Raw genomic sequence first — 25,555 nt, forward strand, 5'->3', positions numbered from 1 at the left:
CTTGAGAGGTCATGAACCAAAGATCATGACGTTTCTTTTTTCTTAAGTTTTCTTTTTTCTGCGCGTGCAATATATGTCAAACATGTAGCTACCAAAATGGGCTCTGACTTGACCAGCGATGTCCATGGAAGTCCTTTATGGTCTGACATCCATCCATTATCTGTAGCCGCTTATCCTGTTCTACAGGGTTGCAGGCAAGCTGAAGCCTATCCCAGCTGACTATGGGTGAGAGGCAGGGTACACCCTGGACAAGTCGCCAGGTTATCACAGGGCTGACACACAGAGACAAACAACCATTCACACCTACGGTCAATATAGAGCCACCAATTAGCCTAACCTGCATGTCTTTGGACTGTGGGGGAAAACGGAGCACCCGGAGGAAACCCACACTTTCGGTGTGGAGTCTGCATGGGGAGAACATGCAAACTTGCCGAAAGATAAGCCCTCGCTGGAACCCAGGAAGGAATCCTTCTTGCCGTGAGGCAACAGTGCTAACCACTACACCACTGTGCCGACATCCAGTGCTGGCGATTGCTATAGGCGACCTAGGCAATTGCCTAGAGCGCAAAGTGTGCCCAGGGGCGCCAAGGGCGACCAAAACCCCACCAAAAAGGAGGGATGGAGTTATTGAATGGAGATGTTACCAAGTGCATCAGTGGTGTACAGTGTTTTCAACCACTGTGCTGCCGAACTCTAGTACCGCGGAACACTAGTGTGCCGTGAGAGATCACCAAGTGTACCGTGGAAAATTATAGAATGACTGTATATTGTAAATATTGGCAACAGCGTTTTAGTTTCAGTCAACATTTTCTATTGGTGATGTGCCTTGAGATTTTTTCATTGAAAAAAGTGCGCCCTGGCTCATGAAAGGTTGAAAACCTTTTTTACAACACCTCTGATGTGGCTGGGGATGTAGAAATACTGTACGCGCTCCTTACCTCTGCTGTTACACTACCTGTGACAGTAGCTTCTGCTGAAAGAAGCTTTTCAAAATTAAAACTGCTGAAGACATACTTAAGGTCAACAATGAGTCAAGAATGTCTGAATGGGCTTGCTCTGATGAGCATCAACCAAGAGATCTCAAGCGAAATATCATTTGATGATATTATCAAGGAATTTGCCATTAGGAAGACCAGACGAGTCCCATTGTAATGTTACTTCAATAACAAAGTACCCATAATAGCACTTTTGTTTGAAAATACAGCCCATTGATGTCCTAACAGGGTGCTTAAGTTTGCACAATTTAGAATTGTAGAATTTTTTATTCATTTAATTTGTTAATTCTTCAGAGATGACTTAACTTTTAATAGCAAAAAAGAAACTAAAAATAATTTCTTGTTTATTGTCCATGCACTACACTTTGAACAGGGTGCGGAAGAGTTTTTACCCATTATATGGAGATATGTATTGAATTTGTGTGGTCATTTTACTTTGTGACACTTTATGTGAATAATGATAACAATAATAACAATAATGAAAAAGATAAAAATGACTTCTTGTTTATTGTCCATGCACCGTACATTGTTTAATAGTAATAGAATAGAGTGATTAGATTAAAGTGTTATTTAGATGTTATTAGAGGTTTTTTTTTCTTGGGGGGGCACCAAAACTCAATCTCGCCTAGGGCAGCCAAAGACCTAGAGCCGGCCCTGTCGACATCCATCCATCTGTTATCTGTAGCCGCTTATCCTGTCCTACAGGGTCGCAGGCAAGCTGGAGCCTATCCCAGCTGACTGTGGGTGAGAGGTGGGGTACACCCTGGACAAGTCACCAGGGGCCTCATGTACAAAGACCTGCGTGGATTTCCCACTAAATATGTGCGCACGTCAAAATTGGGAAATTTGCGTACGACCAAAAAAATCCGGATGTATCAATCAGTGCGTACGAAGGTTTCCACGCACTCTCCTGTTGTACATCCCAATCAACGTGGAATTCGGCGCACATGCACGAGCCCCGTTCCCCGCCCCGTCTCCTCCCTCAATTATTACACACTGAATATGTTAATTAGTATAAATAGACCTGCAGTAAGGCCCGCGTTAGGTAAAAGACATGGCAACTTTTACTAACGCGTTAATGTTAATTAAATGTTAGAAATCTCGCGTTAATCAAATTAACATTTAACATTTATTATTAACATTTAACATTAACATTTATTCGCGTTAATCCCTGCCTTTAGCACAGTGTAATAGAATTCACATACATCACTTAATTGTTCTGTCACCTCCAATTAAAGTGATGTTCAAAGTGTATGCTATGAGACATGCAACGGTCACTGATTGTATGCCACTGAATGTGAATGTAGCCTATACCAAGATAACGGTATGATTCGCATCGCCCGCAGTGCCTGCGCCACAATGAGTGTCTATTTGAGTTACATGGGTTTTGAAAACAAAAAAACACCTTTAGTGCTCTAATGTGTACATTTTTTCGGGGACACCCTGTATTTGAGGAAATGTCTTCCTCTCTTAGTAGGCCCAATATTCCTAGCCACATGTAACCAGAAATAAAACATGTGCACATATTTTCCACAATAGGATTTTAATGACAAATGTATTCTAGCAGGGTGCCAGGGAACAACAGGAGGCCCCCAGTCCATCCCACCCGAGCAGGAAGAGGACCCCCAGCCGAGCGGATCCAGCGTCACTGTCACCTGCCCCCCTTCTCCACCGCCTGCCCTTGTCGCCGGGTCCACAGGCCGGGTGCTGACGCGCGCGGTCCTTGAGTCGCAGGGGGAAATTTTAAAGGGGATAGAGGCGATTAACGACAACCTCGAGGGAATCCGTGAGGAATTGAAGGAACTGAATTCATTAATATTCATTAAAAGAATATCTTAAAAAATGAATGGTGTCCCGTGTCCCGTCTGTCCTTACCTTTTCACATTGTGGCTATTAAGCGCTGCCGGGTTTGTATGCCATGTCGCTGTGGCACCTCGTTGTGAGGCCCAGAGTCTGGGTCCTCCGGCAGGTCTCGCTCCATTATTGGCACGCCGTGCCGCTGCGCCACATTGTGTAACACGCCCACACCGTGGTTGTGTCTGATTTGTACGCACTTGGAAATCGTTTCATATATTGATCTTGGTAATTATGTGATAAGGCTACCCCACGCAACATCAACTAATAATATTTCAGTCTGACACCTCGCGGCAAATGCGCGAGGAAGATCTATTAAGCTAGCTGCAATGCATGGTCCTGCATATGCATTCTTTAATTTAATTAATTAACCAATAGTCAATGGGAATAATATCGAAATGATATTGCTGGGGTTTCTCATTTCCCGTAATTACAATATGGAAGGGATGGTTGATGGATCTGTTGGCATTTACCCAACAGTCTCGCATTATGTGTCTCGACAATGTCGTATGACTGACATACATTTCAATTCACGCATCCGATGTTCCGATGCATTTTTGGATGCCTCTTATCACCATGTCATGACTCTTGACCGAGTAGGCCTAAATGTAGTTGCGTTGCTCTGCCTCTAAGTGTCGCCAAGTACCAAGATGCACCAGAAATGTGCGTACGCCAGCCATGAGGTTTGCACAGAGTACCGCACTTTTCCACGCCAAGTCAATCTTTGTACATACGAATGTTTGCGCAGAAAGTGACGTACGTAGCTTTTTTGTGCGTACGCAAGCTTTGTACATGAGGCCCCTGGTCATCGCAGGGCTGACACAAACAACCATTTACTCTCACATTCACACCTACGGTCAATTTAGAGCCACCAATTATGCCGCTTTTCCACTACAAACGCGGCTGAGTCGGGCTGAGCCGTGCCGTGCTGAGTCGAGCTGAGCGGGGCTGTTGGAGTTGCATTTCGACTACAACCGCGCTGAACCGTGCTGGCTGGAAGTGGGTGGACACATTGGGTGGAGTTAGCGAAAGTGGGTGGACGTCAGGTGATGTCGTTAGGCAGCGCAAACAGTGACATCAGTGAGCTTTTAAGCGGTAGTCTCACGACCCGAATAGTAAACAATAAACATGGAGGACATGGAGTCGTTAGTGTTGCTGGTCTTGGTGCTGTGGCTTGTTGTCACCGACAACGCAGACAGATACTGGCAAGAGCGTATAGATGAGGCGAGGCGCATAAGGCTTCAGAAATTCTCGTAATTCGTAATTCTTCTTCTTCCGGGTTTACGGTGTTTACAGATCCCAGCGTGCTCGCGGGGCGTGTGTGGGCATGTGAGGACACTCCTCCTCACCAATCAGTGCACAGGGGAGTGTCTGCTCATGCCCCCAGCCTCACTCGGCTCGGTTTGGCTCGCTTCAGCCCCACTCCAAAACGGTGCGAGTTTTAGGGGCTAAGCAGAGCTGAAGCGAGCTGAGTCGTGCTGGTTTTTGGTAGTCGAAACGCGAGCCGTGTCGGGCTGAAGTGAGCTGAAAACGGGTAGTGGAAAAGGGCCAATAGCCTAACCTGCATGTCTTTGGACTGTCGAGGAAACCCGGAGGAAACTCACGCAGACACGCAGAGAAAGGCCCTCACCGGTCGCTGGGCTCGAACCCAGGACCTTGTTGCTGTGAGGCGACAGTACTAACCATTACACCACCATCCCGCCGGTCTAACATATATTGTTCAATAAATTGATCTGTCGTTATTGATTCATTTTAAGGAAGGACTGGTTGTTAAAGCTTTGTCCCATTTGGGTATATTTAGTTTGACTGCCTTAAATCTAAAAGTCTCATTCTGAATATCTGGTTTGTAAAAATGTCTTGAGGGGGAGAGAGAGCTTTCCACCCTGTTGGAACTTTTCCTGAAAGGATTCTACACAGAAGCTTTAAAAAGCTCCCCCACAGCGAGCAGCTGGGAACATTTGGTGTTTATCCACGTCTGGTAAAATCAGTTACCTCCAAAGAAAACTAAACTCAGACGACAGGACAGAAAGACAATTATTTTGCCATTTACAGCTGGTTATTAGGAGCCATTAACCAGAAGTTTTGGAATCGTACGTGGTCGAAACAATATATTTCAAACGCAAGTGATCCCTGAGTGACTGGAAACCATCACAGACAACCGGAAGTCACAGCTGCATAAAGGTGCACGCGCAAAGTAAATGATGCTTTTGATATTGAAAGCAAACCCCGACAGCAGTCTGCTTCAGCCTCACGGAACACAGCATGCTGCAGGCTGCACACACGATTATTCTGCCACAATTTGGAGTCACAGTATGAGGTGTCGGATGCAGTTTAAACCCTAAAAAGCGAGCAGTCCCCTCCCCCTATATCCCCCTTCCTGCCACATCTGGTTCCACTCAAACTTTTGGACTTTTAGTGGCATTCCTTTGCATCGGTAAAGCCAGATACAAATTAACTCCACTGTCTTTAAAGCTAAAAGCAGAATGATGAAACATCACCGTTTGCAGTGCATCTGATCATTAAGGAAGGAAGAAGAAGAAGGGAAAAAAATCACATGCTTGCTTGCTGATTCCTTTAAAACAATAGTTTCTCACCTGTGAACGCAATTTTCGGTCCCAGGCATAAGAACAATAAATATAAAGTGCATCTGCAAATGTGCAGCACATCCCTGCGTGCGCTTTTCATCTTCTGACCACGCATACCCGCTGTTATCGCGGAAAAAGTAAGAGAAGTTTCCTCCTGCAGAGCCGGAGAAGTGGACCGAGATGGTGTGTGTTGGGATTGGAGCGCAGTTTGTGCTCGGACTGAATGAGACTGAACCGCTGTGCCGCTATCAGGGTTGCCAGATTCCTACATGATCCCCAACATAAGCACAGTCCCTGTTAGACTCTCTAAAGGGCCCCGTCACACTTATTCAGAATGATCAGGACTCAAGCAGAACCAGACGGAATGAAAAATGTTTAAAAATTCGGGCAGGAATTTCAAACTGACCAACATTCTTACAGCTTTGTAAGAATGCCGTTCGAATACTTAGAATGCGCTTCGAACCCGCCTCGAATGATTCTTGCACATTCCGGGCGTATTAGCTTTCGAATGCAGTTCAAATGTAGTTGGAACACAGTAGGAATACCTAGAGTGCTGTTAGAATGCAGTTAGAATATTAAGAACGCACTTCAAATGCCGTACGAGTGCGGTTCGATTGCTGCCCGAATACCACCCGAAGTCTGTGCCTCGAATGCTGTACAAATTCACCTCAAACGCAGTCAGAACGCTCACGGAATAGCCACCAAATATGTTTCGAATGTCTAAGAATTCAAAGAGAATTCAGCTCAAATACTTAGAATGTACTTCGAATATCCCGGAATATTAGCAGGACTCAAGCAGAACCAGCAGGAATGAAACATTTTTAAAAATTTGTGCCACATTCAGGCAGGAATTTCAAACTGACCAACATTCTTACAGCTTTGTAAGAATCCCATTCGAATATTTAGAATGCGCTTCGAACCCGCCTCGAATGATTCTTGCACATTCCTGGCGTATTAGCTCAAATGCAGTTCAAATGTAGTTGGAACACAGTAGGAATACCTAGAATGCTGTTAGAATGCAGTAAGAATATTAAGAACGCACTTCGAATGCCGTACGAGTGCGGTTCGATTGCTGCCCGAGTAGCACCCGAAGTCTGTGCCTCGAATGCCGTACGAATTCACCTCAAATGCAGTCAGAACGCTCACGGAATAGCCGCCGAATATGTTTCGAATGTCTAAGAATTCAAAGAGAATGCAGCTCGAATACTTAGAATGTACTTTGAATATCCCAGAATATTAGCAGGACTCAAGCAGAACCAGCCGGAATGAAACATTTTTAAAAATTCGGGCAGGAATTTCAAACTGACCAACATTCTTACAGCTTTGTAAGAATGCCGTTCGAATATTTAGAATGCGCTTCGAACCCGCCTCGAATGATTCTTGCACATTCCGGGCGTATTAGCTTTCGAATGCAGTTCAAATGTAGTTGGAACACAGTAGGAATACCTAGAATGCTGTTAGAATGCAGTAAGAATATTAAGAACGCACTTCGAATGCCGTACGAGTGCGGTTCGATTGCTGCCCGAGTAGCACCCGAAGTCTGTGCCTCGAATGCTGTACAAATTCACCTCAAATGCAGTCAGAACGCTCACGGAATAGCCGCCAAATATGTTTCGAATGTCTAAGAATTCAAAGAGAATGCAGCTCGAATACTTAGAATGTACTTCGAATATCCCAGAATATTAGCAGGACTCAAGCAGAATCAGCAGGAATGAAACATTTTAAAAAATTCGGGCAGGAATTTCAAACTAACCAACCTTCTTACAGCTTTGTAAGAATGCCGTTCGAATACTTAGAATGCGCTTCGAACCCGCCTCGAATGATTCTTGCACAATCCGGGCGTATTAGCTTTCGAATGCAGTTCAAATGTAGTTGGAACACAGTAGGAATACCTAGAATGCTGTTAGAATGCAGTTAGAATATTAAGAACGCACTTCGAATGCCGTACGAGTGCGGTTCGATTGCTGCCCGAATACCACCCGAAGTCTGTGCCTCGAATGCTGGACGACTTCACCTCAAATGCAGTCAGAACGCTCCTGGAATAGCCACCAAATATGTTTCGAATGTCTAAGAATTCAAAGAGAATTCAGCTCAAATACTTAGAATGTACTTCGAATATCCCAGAATATTAGCAGGACTCAAGCAGAACCAGCCGGAATGAAAAATGTTTAAAAATTCGGGCAGGAATTTCAAACTGACCAACATTCTTACAGCTTTGTAAGAATGCCGTTCGAATATTTAGAATGCGCTTCGAACCCGCCTCGAATGATTCTTGCACAATCCGGGCGTATTAGCTTTCGAATGCAGTTCAAATGTAGTTGGAACACAGTAGGAATACCTAGAATGCTGTTAGAATGCAGTTAGAATATTAAGAACGCACTTCGAATGCCGTACGAGTGCGGTTCGATTGCTGCCCGAATAGCACCCGAAGTCTGTGCTTCGAATGCAGTACGAATTCACCTCAAACGCAGTCAGAACGCTCCCGGAATAGCCACCGAATACGTTTCAAATGTCTAAGGCCCTGTTCACATGGGAACGGATTCAGGTGAATCTGATAAAATTGTTTATCGTTTCGGCCTGGCATCCACATGGCACCGGCATTTTGGGTGCCCCAAAATGAAATCTTTTGAGAACGGGTTCCAGAGTGAAAAAATCTGGCAACGGAGCCGTTGCGAAGTCGTCTGGATGAGTAGAACGGATTTGTTTATGATGATGTCACAACCACATGACTGTCAGTGCTTCACGCCAGGTAGAAGTGTAACGAACTCGATGCGAGTTGTCAACAAATCCTATAACTTGGTTCATGAAACGTGCTTACAAAATATTTTCACTGTGAATATTTATTGTGTAATGGTGCAAAGAGAGAGAGAGTGTGAGAGAATAGCCCTTAGGGCAGAGTCAATCCCGCCAGCAAAAATAGGGGAAAAAAAAGGAGCGATCTCACCTCTTCAGATGTTGGTTCAAGTCCGACAATACATTCCTCAAAAAGGGCGTAGAAGAACAAAGTAATCCATCAACATGTAGTATTCAATTTATTCCGGACCATTAAAGAATTCTGGAGGATATCAGAATGTTGGCGTACCAGCTTCCATCTACCCCCGTTCATTCCTCTTTCCACCTCTCCATTCAAAAAACGAGCACGTGATTTAAAGGGACTATATCCATAGGATAGGGAGTGAGAAAGTGTGTGTGTGACAGTGACAGGGATAGTCACTGTGCGCATGCGCAGTTATGCGCATGCGTCTACTTCTATTGTTCTGGTGTCTCCAATGGGACCATCTTACAGTGCACGTAGAGGTGTGGCATGTGTATTGCATCGTTTTCAGCAAGCGTTGCGTTGCCATATGAACCTGATATTTTACTGATCCGTTGTCCATGTGGACGCGATATTTAAAAAAAAAAAATCTCGTTGCCGTTGTCGTGTGGATGTAGCCTAAGAATTCAAAGAGAATGCAGCTCGAATACTTAGAATGTACTTTGAATATCCCAGCATATTAGCAGGACTCAAGCAGAACCAGCCGGAATGAAACATTTTTAAAAATTCGGTCAGGAATTTCAAACTGACCAACATTCTTACAGCTTTGTAAGAATGCCGTTCGAATACTTAGAATGCGCTTCGAACCCGCCTCGAATGATTCTTGCACATTCCGGGTGTATTAGCTTTCGAATGCAGTTCAAATGTAGTTGGAACACAGTAGGAATACCTAGAATGCTGTTAGAATGCAGTAAGAATATTAAGAACGCACTTTGAATGCCGTACGAGTGCGGTTCGATTGCTGCCCGAATACCACCCGAAGTCTGTGCTTCGAATGCTGTACAAATTCACCTCAAACGCAGTCAGAACGCTCCCGGAATAGCCACCAAATATGTTTCGAATGTCTAAGAATTCAAAGAGAATGCAGCTCGAATACTTAGAATGTACTTCGAATATCCCAGAATATTAGCAGGACTCAAGCAGAATCAGCCGGAATGAAGCATTTTTAAAAATTTGTGCCACATTCAGGCAGGAATTTCAAACTGACCAACATTCTTACAGCTTTGTAAGAATCCCATTCGAATATTTAGAATGCGCTTCGAACCCGCCTCGAATGATTCTTGCACATTCCGGACGTATTAGCTTTCGAATGCAGTTCAAATGTAGTTGGAACACAGTAGGAATACCTAGAATGCTGTTAGAATGCAGTTAGAATATTAAGAACGCACTTCGAATGCCGTACGAGTGCGGTTCGATTGCTGCCCGAATACCACCCGAAGTCTGTGCCTCGAATGCTGGACGAATTCACCTCAAATGCAGTCAGAACGCTCCCGGAATAGCCACCAAATATGTTTCGAATGTCTAAGAATTCAAAGAGAATTCAGCTCAAATACTTAGAATGTACTTTGAATATCCCAGAATATTAGCAGGACTCAAGCAGAACCAGCCGGAATGAAAAATGTTTAAAAATTCGGGCAGGAATTTCAAACTGACCAACATTCTTACAGCTTTGTAAGAATGCCGTTCAAATACTTAGAATGCGCTTCGAACCCGCCTCGAATGATTCTTGCACATTCCGGGCGTATTAGCTTTCGAATGCAGTTCAAATGTAGTTGGAACACAGTAGGAACACCTAGAGTGCTGTTAGAATGCAGTTAGAATATTAAGAACGCACTTCGAATGCCGTACGAGTGCGGTTCGATTGCTGCCTGAATACCACCCGAAGTCTGTGCCTCGAATGCTGGACGAATTCACCTCAAATGCAGTCAGAACGCTCCCGGAATAGCCGCCGAATACGTTTCGAACGTCTAAGAATTCAAAGAGAATGCAGCTCGAATACTTAGAATGTACTTCGAATATCCCAGAATATTAGCAGGACTCAAGCAGAACCAGCCGGAATGAAACATTTTTAAAAATTCGGGCAAGAATTTCAAACTGACCAACATTCTTACAGCTTTGTAAGAATCCCGTTCGAATATTTAGAATGCGCTTCGAACCCTCCTCGAATGATTCTTGCACATTCCGGGCGTATTAGCTTTCGAATGCAGTTCAAATGTAGTTGGAACACAGTAGGAATACCTAGAGTGCTGTTAGAATGCAGTTAGAATATTAAGAACGCACTTCGAATGCCGTACGAGTGCGGTTCGATTGCTGCCCGAATACCACCCGAAGTCTGTGCCTCGAATGCTGGACGAATTCACCTCAAATGCAGTCAGAACGCTCCCGGAATAGCCACCAAATATGTTTCGAATGTCTAAGAATTCAAAGAGAATTCAGCTCAAATACTTAGAATGTACTTCGAATATCCCAGAATATTAGCAGGACTCAAGCAGAATCAGCCGGAATGAAACATTTTTAAAAATTCGGGCAGGAATTTCAAACTGACCAACATTCTTACAGCTTTGTAAGAATACCGTTCGAATACTTAGAATGCGCTTCGAACCCGCCTCGAATGATTCTTGCACATTCCGGGCGTATTAGCTTTTGAATGCAGTTGGAACACAGTAGGAACACCTAGAATGCTGTTAGAATGCAGTTAGAATATTAAGAACGCACTTCGAATGCCGTACGAGTGCGGTTCGATTGCTGCCCGAATACCACCTGAAGTCTGTGCCTCGAATGCTGGACGAATTCACCTCAAATGCAGTCAGAACGCTCCCGGAATAGCCGCCGAATACGTTTCGATCGTCTAAGAATTCAAAGAGAATGCAGCTCGAATACTTAGAATGTACTTCGAATATCCCAGAATATTAGCAGGACTCAAGCAGAATCAGCAGGAATGAAACATTTTTAAAAATTTGTGTCACATTCAGGCAGGAATTTCAAACTGACCAACATTCTTACAGCTTTGTAAGAATCCCGTTCGAATATTTAGAATGCGCTTCGAACCCGCCTCGAATGATTCTTGCACATTCCGGGCGTATTAGCTTTCGAATGCAGTTCAAATGTAGTTGGAACACAGTAGGAATACCTAGAGTGCTGTTAGAATGCAGTTAGAATATTAAGAACGCACTTCGAATGCCGTACAAGTGCGGTTCGATTGCTGCCCGAATAGCACCCAAAGTCTGTGCCTCGAATGCTGGACGAATTCACCTCAAATGCAGTCAGAACGCTCCCGGAATAGCCACCAAATATGTTTCGAATGTCTAAGAATTCAAAGAGAATTCAGCTCAAATACTTAGAATGTACTTCGAATATCCCAGAATATTAGCAGGACTCAAGCAGAACCAGCCGGAATTAAACATTTTTAAAAATTCGGGCAAGAATTTCAAACTGACCAACATTCTTACAGCTTTGTAAGAATCCCGTTCGAATATTTAGAATGCGCTTCGAACCCTCCTTGAATGATTCTTGCACATTCCGGGCGTATTAGCTTTCGAATGCAGTTCAAATGTAGTTGGAACACAGTAGGAATACCTAGAATGCTGTTAGAATGCAGTAAGAATATTAAGAAAGCACTTCGAATGCTGTACGAGTGCGGTTCGATTGCTGCCCGAATACCACCCGAAGTCTGTGCCTCGAATGCTGGACGAATTCACCTCAAATGCAGTCAGAACGCTCACGGAATAGCCACCAAATACGTTTCGAACGTCCAAGAATTCAAAGAGAATTCAGCTCAAATACTTAGAATGTACTTCGAATATCCCAGAATATTAGCAGGACTCAAGCAGAACCAGCCGGAATGAAAAATGTTTAAAAATTCGGGCAGGAATTTCAAACTGACCAACATTCTTACAGCTTTGTAAGAATGCCGTTCGAATACTTAGAATGAGCTTCGAACCCGCCTCGAATGATTCTTGCACATTCCGGGCGTATTAGCTTTCGAATGCCGTTCAAATGTAGTTGGAACACAGTAGGAATACCTAGAATGCTGTTAGAATGCAGTTAGAATATTAAGAACGCACTTCGAATGCCGTACGAGTGCGGTTCGATTGCTGCCCGAATACCACCCGAAGTCTGTGCCTCGAATGCTGGACGAATTCACCTCAAATGCAGTCAGAACGCTCCCGGAATAGCCACCAAATATGTTTTGAACGTCTAAGAATTCAAAGAGAATGCAGCTCGAATACTTAGAATGTACTTAGAATATCCCGGAATATACAAAGAATTTTCATTCCGACAGCATTTCGGCTCATTCGAGGCACATTCGGGACATTCTGGCAGGATTTAAAGTGGCTTGCCATTTCGATTTTTCCCTCGAACGTGATCAGAATGTTTTGAATGCTGTTGGAATGCCGTAAGAATATTTAGAATGCAGTCAGAATGCAGTCAGAATACACTTCGAATGCCGTTTGATATTTCTCCTCTTTGAATGCACCTCGAATGTTTTGAGCATAAGCAAAACATTCAGCCCAGCCACAAGAATGGGCCCGAATCTTTGGAATGCACTCAGAATGCAGTCAGAATTTTTAGAATGCACTTCGAATATCCCGGAATATACGAAGAATTTTCATTCCAGTGGCATTCTGGCTCATTCCACCTCTAGTGTGACTACCCTGTAAAGCAGCCCACAGTGTTACTAATACCCCTTTTTGACCAACAGGGAGCTGGTTCTTGCACCAGTTCCATTCAGGATTCTTTGAACCTTAGTGTTAGTTAGTGAACTGGCCCACGTTTTCACCAGTTTTGAGCCAAACCGTTGTAATCAAGAATGCATCATGAATACAGGGACATAGCTAGGAGGGGGTCCTGGGGTGCCCGTGACCCCCTTTGTCGGACCATACATTTTTTCAATAGCCGCATAAGAATATTAAAAAAAGCGCCCACTGTAATTTTTCTAACATTTTTTTTTAAAACTAGATTGTCATCTCAGCCTCATTAGGGTTTCTATAAATGGACTTCCTGTGGTTTGGGCACGAAGACCCAGTTCTGCACAAGCACAACACGATCGCACTAGAACGCATGGTCAAGCTGCCAGTGTAGCTGCAGTCTTTTTAGTTGCGAATTACGAGTATTTCCTCTTTTGTTAATACTTCATGTCAAAACAAGCAAAACTTTCCTCCTTCTTTCGACATGAAAAGAGGTAAGCAATTTATTATATTTTTTTCCATCAAAGTTGCATTTTGTGGCTTGGAAGCTAAGTTTTAGTGCCGTTTCTAGAACACATCAAGAAAACGTGGAAGAAACAGCAAATGAAAGAGCAGTTTCTAAGCTGCCTAAAACTAGCAATGATACTTATTTTTTGTTACATATAGTTTTCATAGTCAGGACTGGCGATGATGAACATACACTATGGCAGAGCGATCGACATTCACAAGATCGTTGACATCTTTGCCATTTGTCATCCATGACGCCTTTTACTTCGAAACATTTTGGCCGATGAGCAGTAAGACAACAAGAATAGCGAGATCTGCATCGGTTGACTAGGGTAAGATGTCGAGCCACTATCCATACACTGCCGGATAAAGCTGATTTGGCCTAATCGTTGTCTGACATGTCAACAACTCGCAACATGAGATGAAAGAATGATGCAAAGACCGCGTTATTTTCTCAAATGTATTCAATGTATTATTTTTTCATTTACAAACCTGCGAGTTTGTACTCAGGCTGCCAGTCAGTGTGTGACCCCCCCCCCTTGAAAAATCCTAGCTATGCCCCGGAATAGATAGAGGTCGTTGCACGATACACAACAGAAGCAAACAGTACACTGTCAGAAATAAGGGTAGAGTAGGGAGTCCATTTCTTTCCCTCAAGGTCCAGTCTACACTAATGTAACCCCAGGGCTCATTATTGGACCTCAAAGTAACTTATGTGTACTTTTTTTTAGGGCCAAAAAGATACACATATGTTCCCCAGCAATATACAGGGGGCTGCAAAAGTAGGTATAAGGATTATTCCAGTATTACCAGTATTATAATGGTGGTGCTAGGTTTCATTTAATACTAGAATTCATTAAAAAAAATAGGGTTTTCGCATGCAAACCACGTTCTGTTGATGCCATGATTCAGTTCATATGGGAGGCTTGCCAGGAAATTGATGCCGATAAAGACCTTTGTGCCAGTGGGCATGGGTGTCCACACTCGACTAGTAGAGTGTGTCAATGCCAGGGGCAAATAGTTTGAACATTTTGAGGGATTAATATGTTATTATTGATATGTTTGTATAATCAATAAAATAACGTTTTGTGCGAACATTTTGTTTTTCATTACTGTATACTTACTTTTGCAGCCCCCTATATAAAGGGTACTGCCCCAGTGACATGCTGTTGAAAGGTAAAACAAATGTACTTTATTTTCTGAGTGTAATATCAAGATGGCGGCGTGCATTGATTACCTGTGAGCTTTGGTTCTGTTTCAGACATTTGTTTTCAGTCCATTTTTTCCTGAAGATGCATCCTTTTCCATTGTGTTCTCTATTACTGCACTCCACTTCCTGTCCAAACTAATGACACGCCCACTGATGTAATCACGGTTTGCTCTGGAAAAACCAGCTATATGTTGGTTACAGGCGGCATGGTGGTGTAGTGGTTAGCGCTGTCGCCTCACAGCAAGAAGGTCAGGGTTCGAGCCCCGTGGCCGGCGAGGGCCTTTCTGTGTGGAGTTTGCATGTTCTCCCCGTGTCCGCGTGGGTTTCCTCCGGGTGCTCCGGTTTCCCCCACAGTCCAAAGACATGCAGGTTAGGTTAACTGGTGACTTTAAATTGAGCGTAGGTGTGAACGAGAGTGTGAATGGTTGTCTGTGTCTATGTGTCAGCCCTGTGATGACCTGGCGACTTGTCCAGGGTGTACCCCGCCTTTCGCCCGTAGTCAGCTGGGATAGGCTCCAGCTTGCCTGCGACCTTGTAGAACAGGATAAAGCGGCTAGAGATAATGAGATGAGATGAGATGTTGGTTCCAGCTGGGAACCAACTTTTGAGTTTCCGAATCAATTTATTTTTGGTCGAAATGCTCTAAACGGTTCAAAATTTGGTGCACAACTCAGAACAACACCCATTCTTTGATAGTTGAAAAGGGGAATAACTTCTTATCATCTTCACATATCAATTACATTCATTCATTCATTCATTCATTCATTTTCAGTAACCACTTTATCCTGGTCAGGAGTGCAGTGTAGGAGAATCCACCCTGACTTGGGCCAAGTTTACATTAGACCGTATCTGTCTCGTTTTCTTCGCGGATGCACTGTCCGTTTACATTAAAACGCCTGGAAACGCCGGGAAACGGGAATCCGTCAGCGTCCACGTATTCAATCCAAATCGTGTCTGGTCCGGTGCTGTGTAAACATTGAGAATGCGCGGATACACTGTGCTGAGCTCTAGCTGGCGTCGTCATTGGACAACGTCACTGTGACATCCACCTTCCTGATTCGCTGGCGTTGGTCATGTGACGCGACTGCTGAAAAACGGCGCGGACTTCCGCCTTGTATCACCTTTCATTAAAGAGTATAAAAGTATGAAAATACTGCAAATACTGATGCAAATACTGCCCATTGTGTAGTTATGATTGTCTTTAGGCTTGCCATCCTTCCACTTGCAAGTGGTAAGTGACGCGCATGCCCGACATGCACTGAGATCACACACACAGCGGCTCAGTCCCAAATCACTGCTTGTGCGCTATACTCGCATGCTCTGTGAGCTGCGCAGGGCCGGAGTGCGCACCCTCCAGAGGGCACTTGCTGTTCAGGGCGGAGTGATTTGGAGCGCAGGATGCCTGCGGAGCCGAGCGTATCCGTGTATTGGCGTTGCTGTTTGCACGCAAATCGTGTATTGGCGTTGCTGTGTGCACACTAATCGTTTTAAAAACATTAATCTGATGATCCGCTGATACAGTCTAATGTAAACCCCACCTTGGATGCCGGTCCATCGCAGGGCACCATACGGCACACACACACACACACACACACAAATGGGCAATTTAGATGAAAACAGAGCTAACTGGGCTATCTGCATGTATTTTGGACAGTAAGAGGCAACCAGAAAAGCCGAAGGAAACCCAGACAAATTTACAAAACACCACACAACAGTAATCCGAACGCAGGATCCTGGAGCTGGACCATGGAACAAAAAGTAAAGTTAGTTAAATAGATAGATAAATGCTTGTCTTTTTGCATTTCATGTTGTCTTACTTCATAATGGAGCCCATCAAATTATGAAATTATGTGCTAATAATCATTATTCCAAACCACAATAAATTTTAAAAATCTCACACAAAACCCACAAAATGCACGTACACTAAGAAAACACTTAAAATACCTCAAAATGACATACTTCAATATGCGAGTTAGTTTTTTTAAAAACATATACACACACAACAGCCGATAAACTTATTTGGAGTGGATGTAATGGTTGTCATTACAGTTGGGCCTATATTGTCATGGCAAAAAGACAGCAGAAACAAGCTAAGGAAAATGGGCAAGATCCCCAGAATAAGGGAAAAAAGTATTGCTGAATAGGAATGCCAAAAAACGTTGACCTTCACTTTTATATAATACCGTTGTCAAAGACGCCCTTTGAAGCTAAACGCAGACATTTATGATCATTTATTATCATCGGGATGTCTCGTCTCTGCAGTGCTCATTTCATATCAGGCAAAGTCAATCATATTTTAATTAATCAATCAGTCAACAATTAGTAATAGTAGCAACTGCAAAGCTGGCATTCTCAGTAGGCTATTTCCTAATGGGAAACACTATTGACAAAGGTTAGCAACATTAGCATGTAAGCAGAAGTAACATGTAAACAGACTGTTTTGCTATAACATCATTCAGTATTTATGCAAGCTTTTAATGACTGAATTAGGCATATTGATATATTACATCTGTGAAATGATATTTACTTTAGTTTTGGTTTTAGGGTCTCCAAAAAAAAAATAATGGAGGAATTATGAATATTGTTTGTAACTACTGAATATGTTGTATGTAGTGGTTAGCACTGTCGCCTCACAGCAAGAAGGTTCTGGGTTCGAACCCAGCGGCTGACGAGGGCCTTTCTGTGTGGAGTTTGCATGTTCTCCCCATGTCTGCGTGGGTTTCCTCCAGGTGCTGCGGTTTCCCCCACAGTCCAAAGACATGTAGGTTAGGTTAATTGGTGGCTCTAAATTGACCGTAGGTGTGAATGTGCGTTTGTCTCTATGTGTCAGCCCTGTGATGACCTGGCGACTTGTCCAGGGTGTACCCCGCCTCTCACCCATAGTCAGCTGGGATAGGCTCCAGCTTGCCTGCGATCCTGTAGAACAGGATAAGCGGCTATAGATAATGGATGGATGGATGGATGGATGGATGATCAATTAGTAATAGTAGCAACTGGAAATAGCCTACTAAGAATGCCACTTTTGACAAAGGTTAGCAACATTAGCATGTAAGCAGAAGTAACATGTAAACAGACCGTTTTGCTATAACATCATTCAGTATTTATGCAAGCTTTTAATGACTGAATTAGGCATATTGATATATTACATATGTGAAATGATATTTACTTTAGTTTTGGTTTTAGGGTCTCCAAAAAAATGGAGGAATTAAGAATATTGTTTGTAACCACTGAATATGTTGTATGTGGTGGTTTGCACTGTCGCCTCACAGCAAGAAGGTTCTGGGTTCGAGCCCAGCAGCTGACGAGGGCCTTTCTGTGTGGAGTTTGCATGTTCTCCCCGTGTCTGCGTGGGTTTCCTCCAGGTGCTCTGGTTTCCCCCACAGTCCAAAGACATGCAGGTTAGGTTAATTGGTGGCTCTAAATTGACCGTAGGTGTGAATGTGCGTTTGTGTGAATGGTTGTTTGTCTCTATGTGTCAGCCCTGCGATGACCTGGCGACTTGTCCAGGGTGTACCCCGCCTCTCACCCATAGTCAGTTGGGATAGGCTCCAGCTTGCCTGCGACCCTGTAGAACAGGATAAGCGGCTACAGATAACGGATGGATGGATGGATGATCAATTAGTAATAGTAGCAACTGGAAATAGCCTACTAAGAATGCCACTTTTGACAAAGGTTAGCAACATTAGCATGTAAGCAGAAGTAACATGTAAACAGACCGTTTTGCTACAACATCATTCAGTATTTATGTAAGCTTTTAATGACTGAATTAGGCATATTGATATATTACATCTGTGAAATGATATTTACTTTAGTTTTGGTTTTAGGGTCTCCAAAAAAAATGGAAGAATTAAGAATATTGTTTGTAACCACTGAATATGTTGTATGTAGTGGTTAGCACTGTCGCCTCACAGCAAGAAGGTTCTGGGTTCGAGCCCAGCAGCTGACGAGGGCCCTTCTGTGTGGAGTTTGCATGTTCTCCCCGTGTCTGCATGGGTTTCCCCTACAGTCCAAAGACATGCAGGTTAGGGTAATTGGTGGCTCTAAATTGACCGTAGGTGTGAATGTGGGTTTGTGTCTATTGGCCCTTTTCCACTACCCTTTTTCAGCTCACTTCAGCCCGACACAGCTCGCATTTCGACTATCTAAGAACAGCACGACTCAGCTCGCTTCAGCCCTGCTCAGCCCCCAAAACTCGCACGGTTTTGGAGTGGGGCTGAAGCGAGCCAAACCAAGCTGAGTGAGGCTGGGGGCGTGAGCAGACACTCCCCTGTGCACCGATTGGTGAGGAGGAGTGTCCTCACACGCCCCGCGAGCACACTGGGATCTGTAAACCCGGAAGAAGGAGAATTACGAATTACGAGAATTTCTGAAGCCTTATGCGCCTCGCCTCATCTATACGCTCTTGCCAGTATCTGTTGGCGTTGTCGGTGACAACAAGCCACAGCACCAAGACCAGCAACACTAACGACTCCATGTCCTCTATGTTTATTGTTTACTATCCAGGTCGTGAGACTACCGCTTACAAGGTCACTGATGTCACTGTTTGCGCCGCATAACGACATCACGTGACGTCCACCCACTTTCGCTAACTCCACCCAATGTGTCCACCCACTTCCAGCCAGCACGGTTCAGCGCGGTTGTAGTCAAAATGCAACTCCAACAGCCCCACTCAGCTCGACTCAGCCCAACTCAGCACGGCACGGCTCAGCCGCGTTGTTAGTGGAAAAGCGGCATATGTGTCAGCCCTGCGATGACCTGGCGACTTGTCCAGGGTACCCCGGCTCTCGCCCATAATCAGCTGGGATAGGCTCCAGCTTGCCTGCAACCCTGTAGGACAGGATAAGCGGCTAGAGATAATGGCTGGATGGATGTTGTACGAGTTGTAAAATGTTCATAAGAAAGGCATAAAGATCAATCTGGCAACCTTGCACGCTCTCGGATCATAATGGGCATTATGACTCTTTATTGATTCGATTCTTTAGAATCGCCCCTTTAAGTGAACCGAAGTTGATTCCCAACAACGTGTTGCAGTTTTATGAGCATAAACACGAGATACAACAAATTAGCCGTGAGTCTGTAAAGCTGGACTCCATTCTCCATTTCAGAGCAGCTGCAGGCTTCATTACAGCCAACAACACTGCCCACGTCACCAACACAGAGTGAACACAGCCGAGGCAAAGAACTGAAAAAGAACCAGACCAACATGCAGCCACAAAAAAGTTGAATAAAAGTGCACTAGACATTTCTGAAGAATGACATCACTACAAAAAAAAAAAAAAAAACACAAAACGCGCGCGCCACATTGTGCACTTCCACACTTTTCTAATACTAAGGCTAATACTGCTAACATGAACACATTTAACCCCTGGATCTCAGTTCACATCTGTATTCTGTAGCTCCCAGTTGTATTCTTGTACACTAAATTAAAGGCTGAAAGAAATTACAGGTCCTTGGTTTTATATAAACTTTTTAAATGTTAGACCAGCTAATTACATGTCCAGAAGTATTTACTACAGGTGCGTCTGAAACAATTAAAATATCGTGTGTGTGTGTGTGTGTGTGTGTGTGAGTGAGTGGGGGGAAGCCTTCTTTGGTAATTTAATTCAAAAAAGGTAAACTTTCATATATTCAATATTCATTAAAAGTGAAATATTTCAAGCCTTTTACGATTTAATTTTGATGATCCAGCTCATGAAAATCAGAAATCCAGTATCTCAAATTATTAGAATATTCCCCAAGAACAATTAAAAAAAATACAATAATGTCCAACTTCTTAAAACTTAAAAGTATGTTCATTTATGCACACAGTACTTGGCTGGGGCTCCTTTACCATGAATTACTGTATCAACGCAGCCTGTGGTCCTGCTGAGGTGTTCTTGAAGCCCAGGCTGATTTGATAGCAACCTTCAGCTTGTCTGATTCACATCTTCCTCTTGACAATTCTCTGTCGGGTTCTGGTCAGGCAAGTTGGCTCAGCAATCAAGCACAGTAATATCATGGTTAGCAAACCATGATATTATTAATTAAAAACCATAGCAAACTGTTTTAGCACTCTGACATTGTCTCTGGTTCAGGAGTAGCTTCTTTCCTGAAGACATCTGTGCATGGTGGCTCTTGATCCAATTTCTTAAATCAACTTTTGTTGACAATCCTCTCAAAGCTGCAATCATCCCTGTTGCTTGTGCACCTTTTCCTACCACACTTTTCCCTTCCAGCCAACGGTCATAGTTTTGGCACCGTGGGCAGGTCCTGCTGGAAAAGGAAACCCGCATCTCCATAAAGCTCATCAGCAGATGGAAGCGTGAAGTCTCCTGGAAGACGGCTGTATTTACTTTGGATTTGATAAAACACAGTGGACCAACACCGGCAGATGACATGGCACCATCACAGACTGCAGAAACTTCACACTGGACTTCAAACACCTTAGATTCTGTGCCTCTCCACTCTTCTTCCAAACTCTAGGACCTTGATTTCCAAATGAAATGAAAAATTTACCTTCATCTGAAAAAGAGGACTTTGGACCACTGAGCAACAGCCCAGTTCTTTCTCTCTCTCCTTCGCCCAGGTAAGACTCTGACATTGTCTCTGGTTCAGGAGTAGCTTCTTTCCTGAAGGCATCTGTGCATGGTGGCTCTTGATCCAATTTCTTAAATCAACTTTTGTTGACAATCCTCTCAAAGCTGCGATCATCCCTGTTGCTTGTGCACCTTTTCCTACTACACTTTTCCCTTCCAGCCAACTTTCCCTTAATATGCTTCGGTACAGCACTCTGCAAACAGCCAGCCTTTTCAGCTATGACCTTCTGTGGCTTACCCTCCTTGTGGAGAGCGTCAGTGATCGTCTTCTGGACAACTGTCAAGTCAGCATAACTGTGGTTGCGTGTACTGAACTAGACAGAGATACACGGTATTTATCCTGCTTTACTTAAACTCAAAATGAAATATTCTAATATTGAGATTTTTTTTGCAGTGTAATCCCTCCTGATCAAAATTAAAATAACGCTTGAAATATTTTAGTTTACATGTAATGAGTGGGCGGCACGGTGGTGTAGTGGTTAGCGCTGTCGCCTCACAGCAAGAAGGTCCTGGGTTCGAGCCCCGGGGCCGGCGAGGGCCTTTCTGTGTGGAGTTTGCATGTTCTCCCTGTGTCCGCGTGGGTTTCCTCCGGGTGCTCCGGTTTCCCCCACAGTCCAAAGACATGCAGGTTAGGTTAACTGGTGACTCTAAATTGACCGTAGGTGTGAATGGGAGTGTGAATGGTTGTCTGTGTCTATGTGTTAGCCCTGTGATGACCTGGCGACTTGTCCAGGGTGTACCCCGCCTTTCGCCCATAGTCAGCTGGGATAGGCTCCAGCTTGCCTGCGACCCTGTAGAAGGATAAAGCGGCTTGAGATGAGATGAGATGTAATGAGTGTAGAATATATTACATTTTCACTTTAAGTAACTGACGGAAAACACTGAACTTTTTCCACAATATTCTAGTTTTTTGAGCTGCAGCTGTACAACTTGACAGCTAAGAGATTCTACTTCCTGAGGAGAATTTTATTTCCTGCAAAAGGAACCAAATAATAGCCTAATTGTAGTCAAAACATATGAAGGGAAATAAATAAAAGCTACCATGTTCCACACACGTAATCTTCAAATGATGTTATTGTTGGTCCCAACTATAATCAGTGAGATAACTCAGAAAAAGTTGGGACGGTAGGGTAAATTTGGGGGGCAGTGATTTTTAAATTTACATTGATTTGTATTTCATGCTTGTCTGGTCAACCTCATTACATTTGTTAATATACAGCCATTCCTCCAAAAAAAAATTGAGATGGGGGCAATTTAGAGATTGTAATGAGGTAAAACAAATAATGGGATTGGTTAACAGGGGATCGTAATCATGATTTGGAACAAAATCACTATCCAGGAAAGAATTGTGCAAACCACTTCAGAAATTCCAGGTTGCAGTTTGGCTTCTGACTTAAATCTAAATCCAGTGTCTTCCACTGAATGACAAAACTGCATGTAAATGCACTATTTTTCAGCTAGAAATCATGTTTTGCATAACTGTAAATACGTGTTATCAAGTGAAACTTGCATATTAACAAGCTGCTTTGCATTTCACTACAAATTTAAACTTGTGTGGGGAAAGATATTCATCAGGATACAATACTGGTATAACAAATTGAATTAAACACAAAATACATTTATTGTAGACATCCCCTTATTATGAGCTCCTTCACCAAATTAAAAAAAAAAAAAAAAAAATCTCTCTAAGAAAAGTCGTGCTTTTGTTTGAGCAAAAGTGAATGCAGTGAATCCTGTGAATCCCAATTAACACCTCCTGGACATACTCCTTACACACATCCTGTTTTAAGGTAATTAACATGCAGACTGGGACTGTCACCATTTGTTGAAACTCACACCAATGGCAAAGCCAACTAGGGTTTTACAGTGCAGGAACAGAACAAGCTAGAAATGGTGGTTATTATAAATGTCAGTTTTAAGAGACTGTTGATCAGTCCAAATTAATTATTTTTAGTGAATACTGAGAATAAATTGTGATACTAAATACTCCATATGAGAGACACTGCAGTAGTAATAAATTGAAATAATGATATTTAAGTAATTAAAAGGTTAACATTATCTAATCTACATTTTCCACAAACTGGTGCAGAATTACAGGGGGTGTTGAGGTTCAAGAGACAGCTGTATTATGGAAGGGGTGTGCATATTTTACTGGAACGGTTTAGAGGGGAAGGACATTGCAATTTAATAGTTATTCTGACTTGTACCATAGCACTTTTGAAATCCTATAAAATGGGGTAGGGGGAGGAAAAAAAAAGGAGGCTGATGAGAATTGTTTATAGCTGATAATGTAAATGAAAAAAGTAACTTAAGTGCAAGTTGCTTAATAAATTAAAAATCGGTGACAAACTGCTAATCGGAATAACATTTTAGGAAATGCCAGAACATAAATTAGAGAACAATTAGCTTTGGATTGTCGCAGTAATGCTTCTTCACATTGGTAAACATTTATTTCCTTCAATGCTTCATTATCTCTTCTCTCAGCCGCAGGATTCAGAGTGATTTGAGGAGTATGAAAATTGTGGTGATCATTTAAAAAACACAAACTCAATCAAAAAAATAAGCCAAGCTCACACTAATTTTAACCAACAGTATTTAATGATCATTGCCATTTCTGCCCTGTACCAGGTCATTAACTATTCCCCCTCCCTCCAAAAAGTCCTCTTCCCCACACAGTAGACAATCAGGACCAGGAATCAGCTATTTAAAACAGACCTAAATAAATATGAGCATGTGTGGGTGTGAGTGTATGCGCATATGTATGCATGTATATGCATGGCAGAAATGTTAAAATCGTGGTGGTGGGGGGGTAAAAAAACAAATCAAGATTCTACTTTAAATCTCAGATTAAAAACGTGTGTTAATTTTTCCAATCGTAACGGAGAATAGAAAATACTTGGGGCCGTCCGTTAGTAACACTATACCATCTACAAACAACAGCTTTTCTTAAAAAAAAAAAAAGGAAAAAAGAAAGGTCTTTGCATCAAAACCATTTTAAAATAATAATTAGAAAACGAAATCAAGTTAAACAGCACCACCTGCTGGCAGAGCTCTGCTTTGGTCACAGAGAAGGAGGGGGTGGAAGAAAGCGAGACTGACCCAACACATGGGTCTCAAAACAAAACCAAAAATACAAGGAGCAGTAAGACTTCACCATTACAATTCCCAAACGGCAAAAAAAATGTTTTAGCTTTCGGACTGGTTATTTGTTTCAACGATGGTGTTTTTGATATGGCTGATTGAAACGTGGACTATTGAGATTGATGTAAGCTCATTAGCAAAATTCCCTAGTTGCAGGGTATACAGCAGGAAGGAGAAGAAACTCATTTGCAATATCTTACACAGAAGACACTGTAGTAGGAGTGAGGAGGTTCTCCAACATCATTAGCTATTTGCCTTCAAAGAAACTGAAGATAATTTTATGAATATGCCTGTACGTGTGCATGTGTATATATAATGTGTGTTGTGGGGTGCAGGGCACGCATCAGTCCATTTTATCTGTCCAAGCACTTGCAAATCTGTCCCCTGTTCAATCCGTTATTTATTTTTTTTTAAAAGCATGGCCTCAGGAATTTTCTCTCGCTCGCTCTCTCTCACATTAAGGATGCCTTTTTTAAAACCTCCCCTCCCCACATAAGATTTGTTATGCTGGGGAGAGGAAGAGGGGTACAGAGGGATGAACATCACTCCAGCATTCTATCCATCCCTCTTTCCCCTTCCTCCTGCTCTCTTTCTCTATACTTAGAGGCAGATCCTCCACCTTGGGCACTGCAGAGCCGAGTATGGCAAATACAAACCCGGCTCTCTCTGCTCCGATCAGACATGTATGGATGGGCGGGGCTCTCAGTTTGAGGCGCTGCTATTGGATGAACTGGAGGTGGAGGCGACAGCCGTGCTGGAGTTGCCCGTGGTGGCCACAGACTTGCGTATGTGAGGAAGCAGGAAGGGGTCACTGGCCAGCTGATGGACATCAATACGGTCCTCCTTGCGATACACCAAACACCGACGGATGAAGGCCTGCAAGGGTGGGTGGGCGTGGATATAAAAACTGGGTTAGTCACATTAAAAACAGTCTATTCAGAACTAAAGTCATGGATTGTTTGCTGATGGGGGTTTTAAAAAGGCACAGCAAAAGGAAAAAAGAAAAGGAGTTGTACCTTAGCCTCAGGTGAAACTCCAGGTTTGGGAGGAAACTGCACCTCTGTGGCTTTGAGTATAGTGTTCTCCTGTAGGATGTCCTGCTGCGACTGATTATGACCAAACGGCTAGAATAGAGAAGGGAACAAACAAGATTACTGGGATAAAAATCGATCAATGTGAAGGCAT

General features: G+C 43.2%; 2 protein-coding genes across 3 annotated transcripts in view; both read right to left on the minus strand.

Annotated features, from left to right (window-relative positions):
• The window catches only part of mrc2 (mannose receptor, C type 2), a 97,189-nt gene extending 91,546 nt beyond the window's left edge, over positions 1–5,643 (minus strand). Inside the window, exon 1 of the mRNA XM_060901888.1 lies at positions 5,444–5,643. Coding sequence (XP_060757871.1) covers positions 5,444–5,549 — 106 coding nt within the window. The 5' untranslated portion in view covers positions 5,550–5,643. The remainder of the gene's footprint in view (positions 1–5,443) is intronic.
• Positions 5,644–23,805: 18,162 nt separating this feature from the next.
• tlk2 (tousled-like kinase 2) overlaps positions 23,806–25,555 on the minus strand; it is a 43,251-nt gene continuing 41,501 nt past the window's right edge. For both annotated transcript variants that reach the window (XM_060901891.1, XM_060901890.1), the window contains 2 exons: positions 25,387–25,494; positions 23,806–25,246 (listed from right to left, as the gene is read on the minus strand). In XM_060901891.1, coding sequence (XP_060757874.1) covers positions 25,073–25,246; positions 25,387–25,494 — 282 coding nt within the window. In that variant the 3' untranslated portion in view covers positions 23,806–25,072. The remainder of the gene's footprint in view (positions 25,247–25,386; positions 25,495–25,555) is intronic.

Source organism: Neoarius graeffei, chromosome 20 (genome assembly GCF_027579695.1).
Source record: "Neoarius graeffei isolate fNeoGra1 chromosome 20, fNeoGra1.pri, whole genome shotgun sequence".
Taxonomy (NCBI): domain Eukaryota; kingdom Metazoa; phylum Chordata; class Actinopteri; order Siluriformes; family Ariidae; genus Neoarius; species Neoarius graeffei.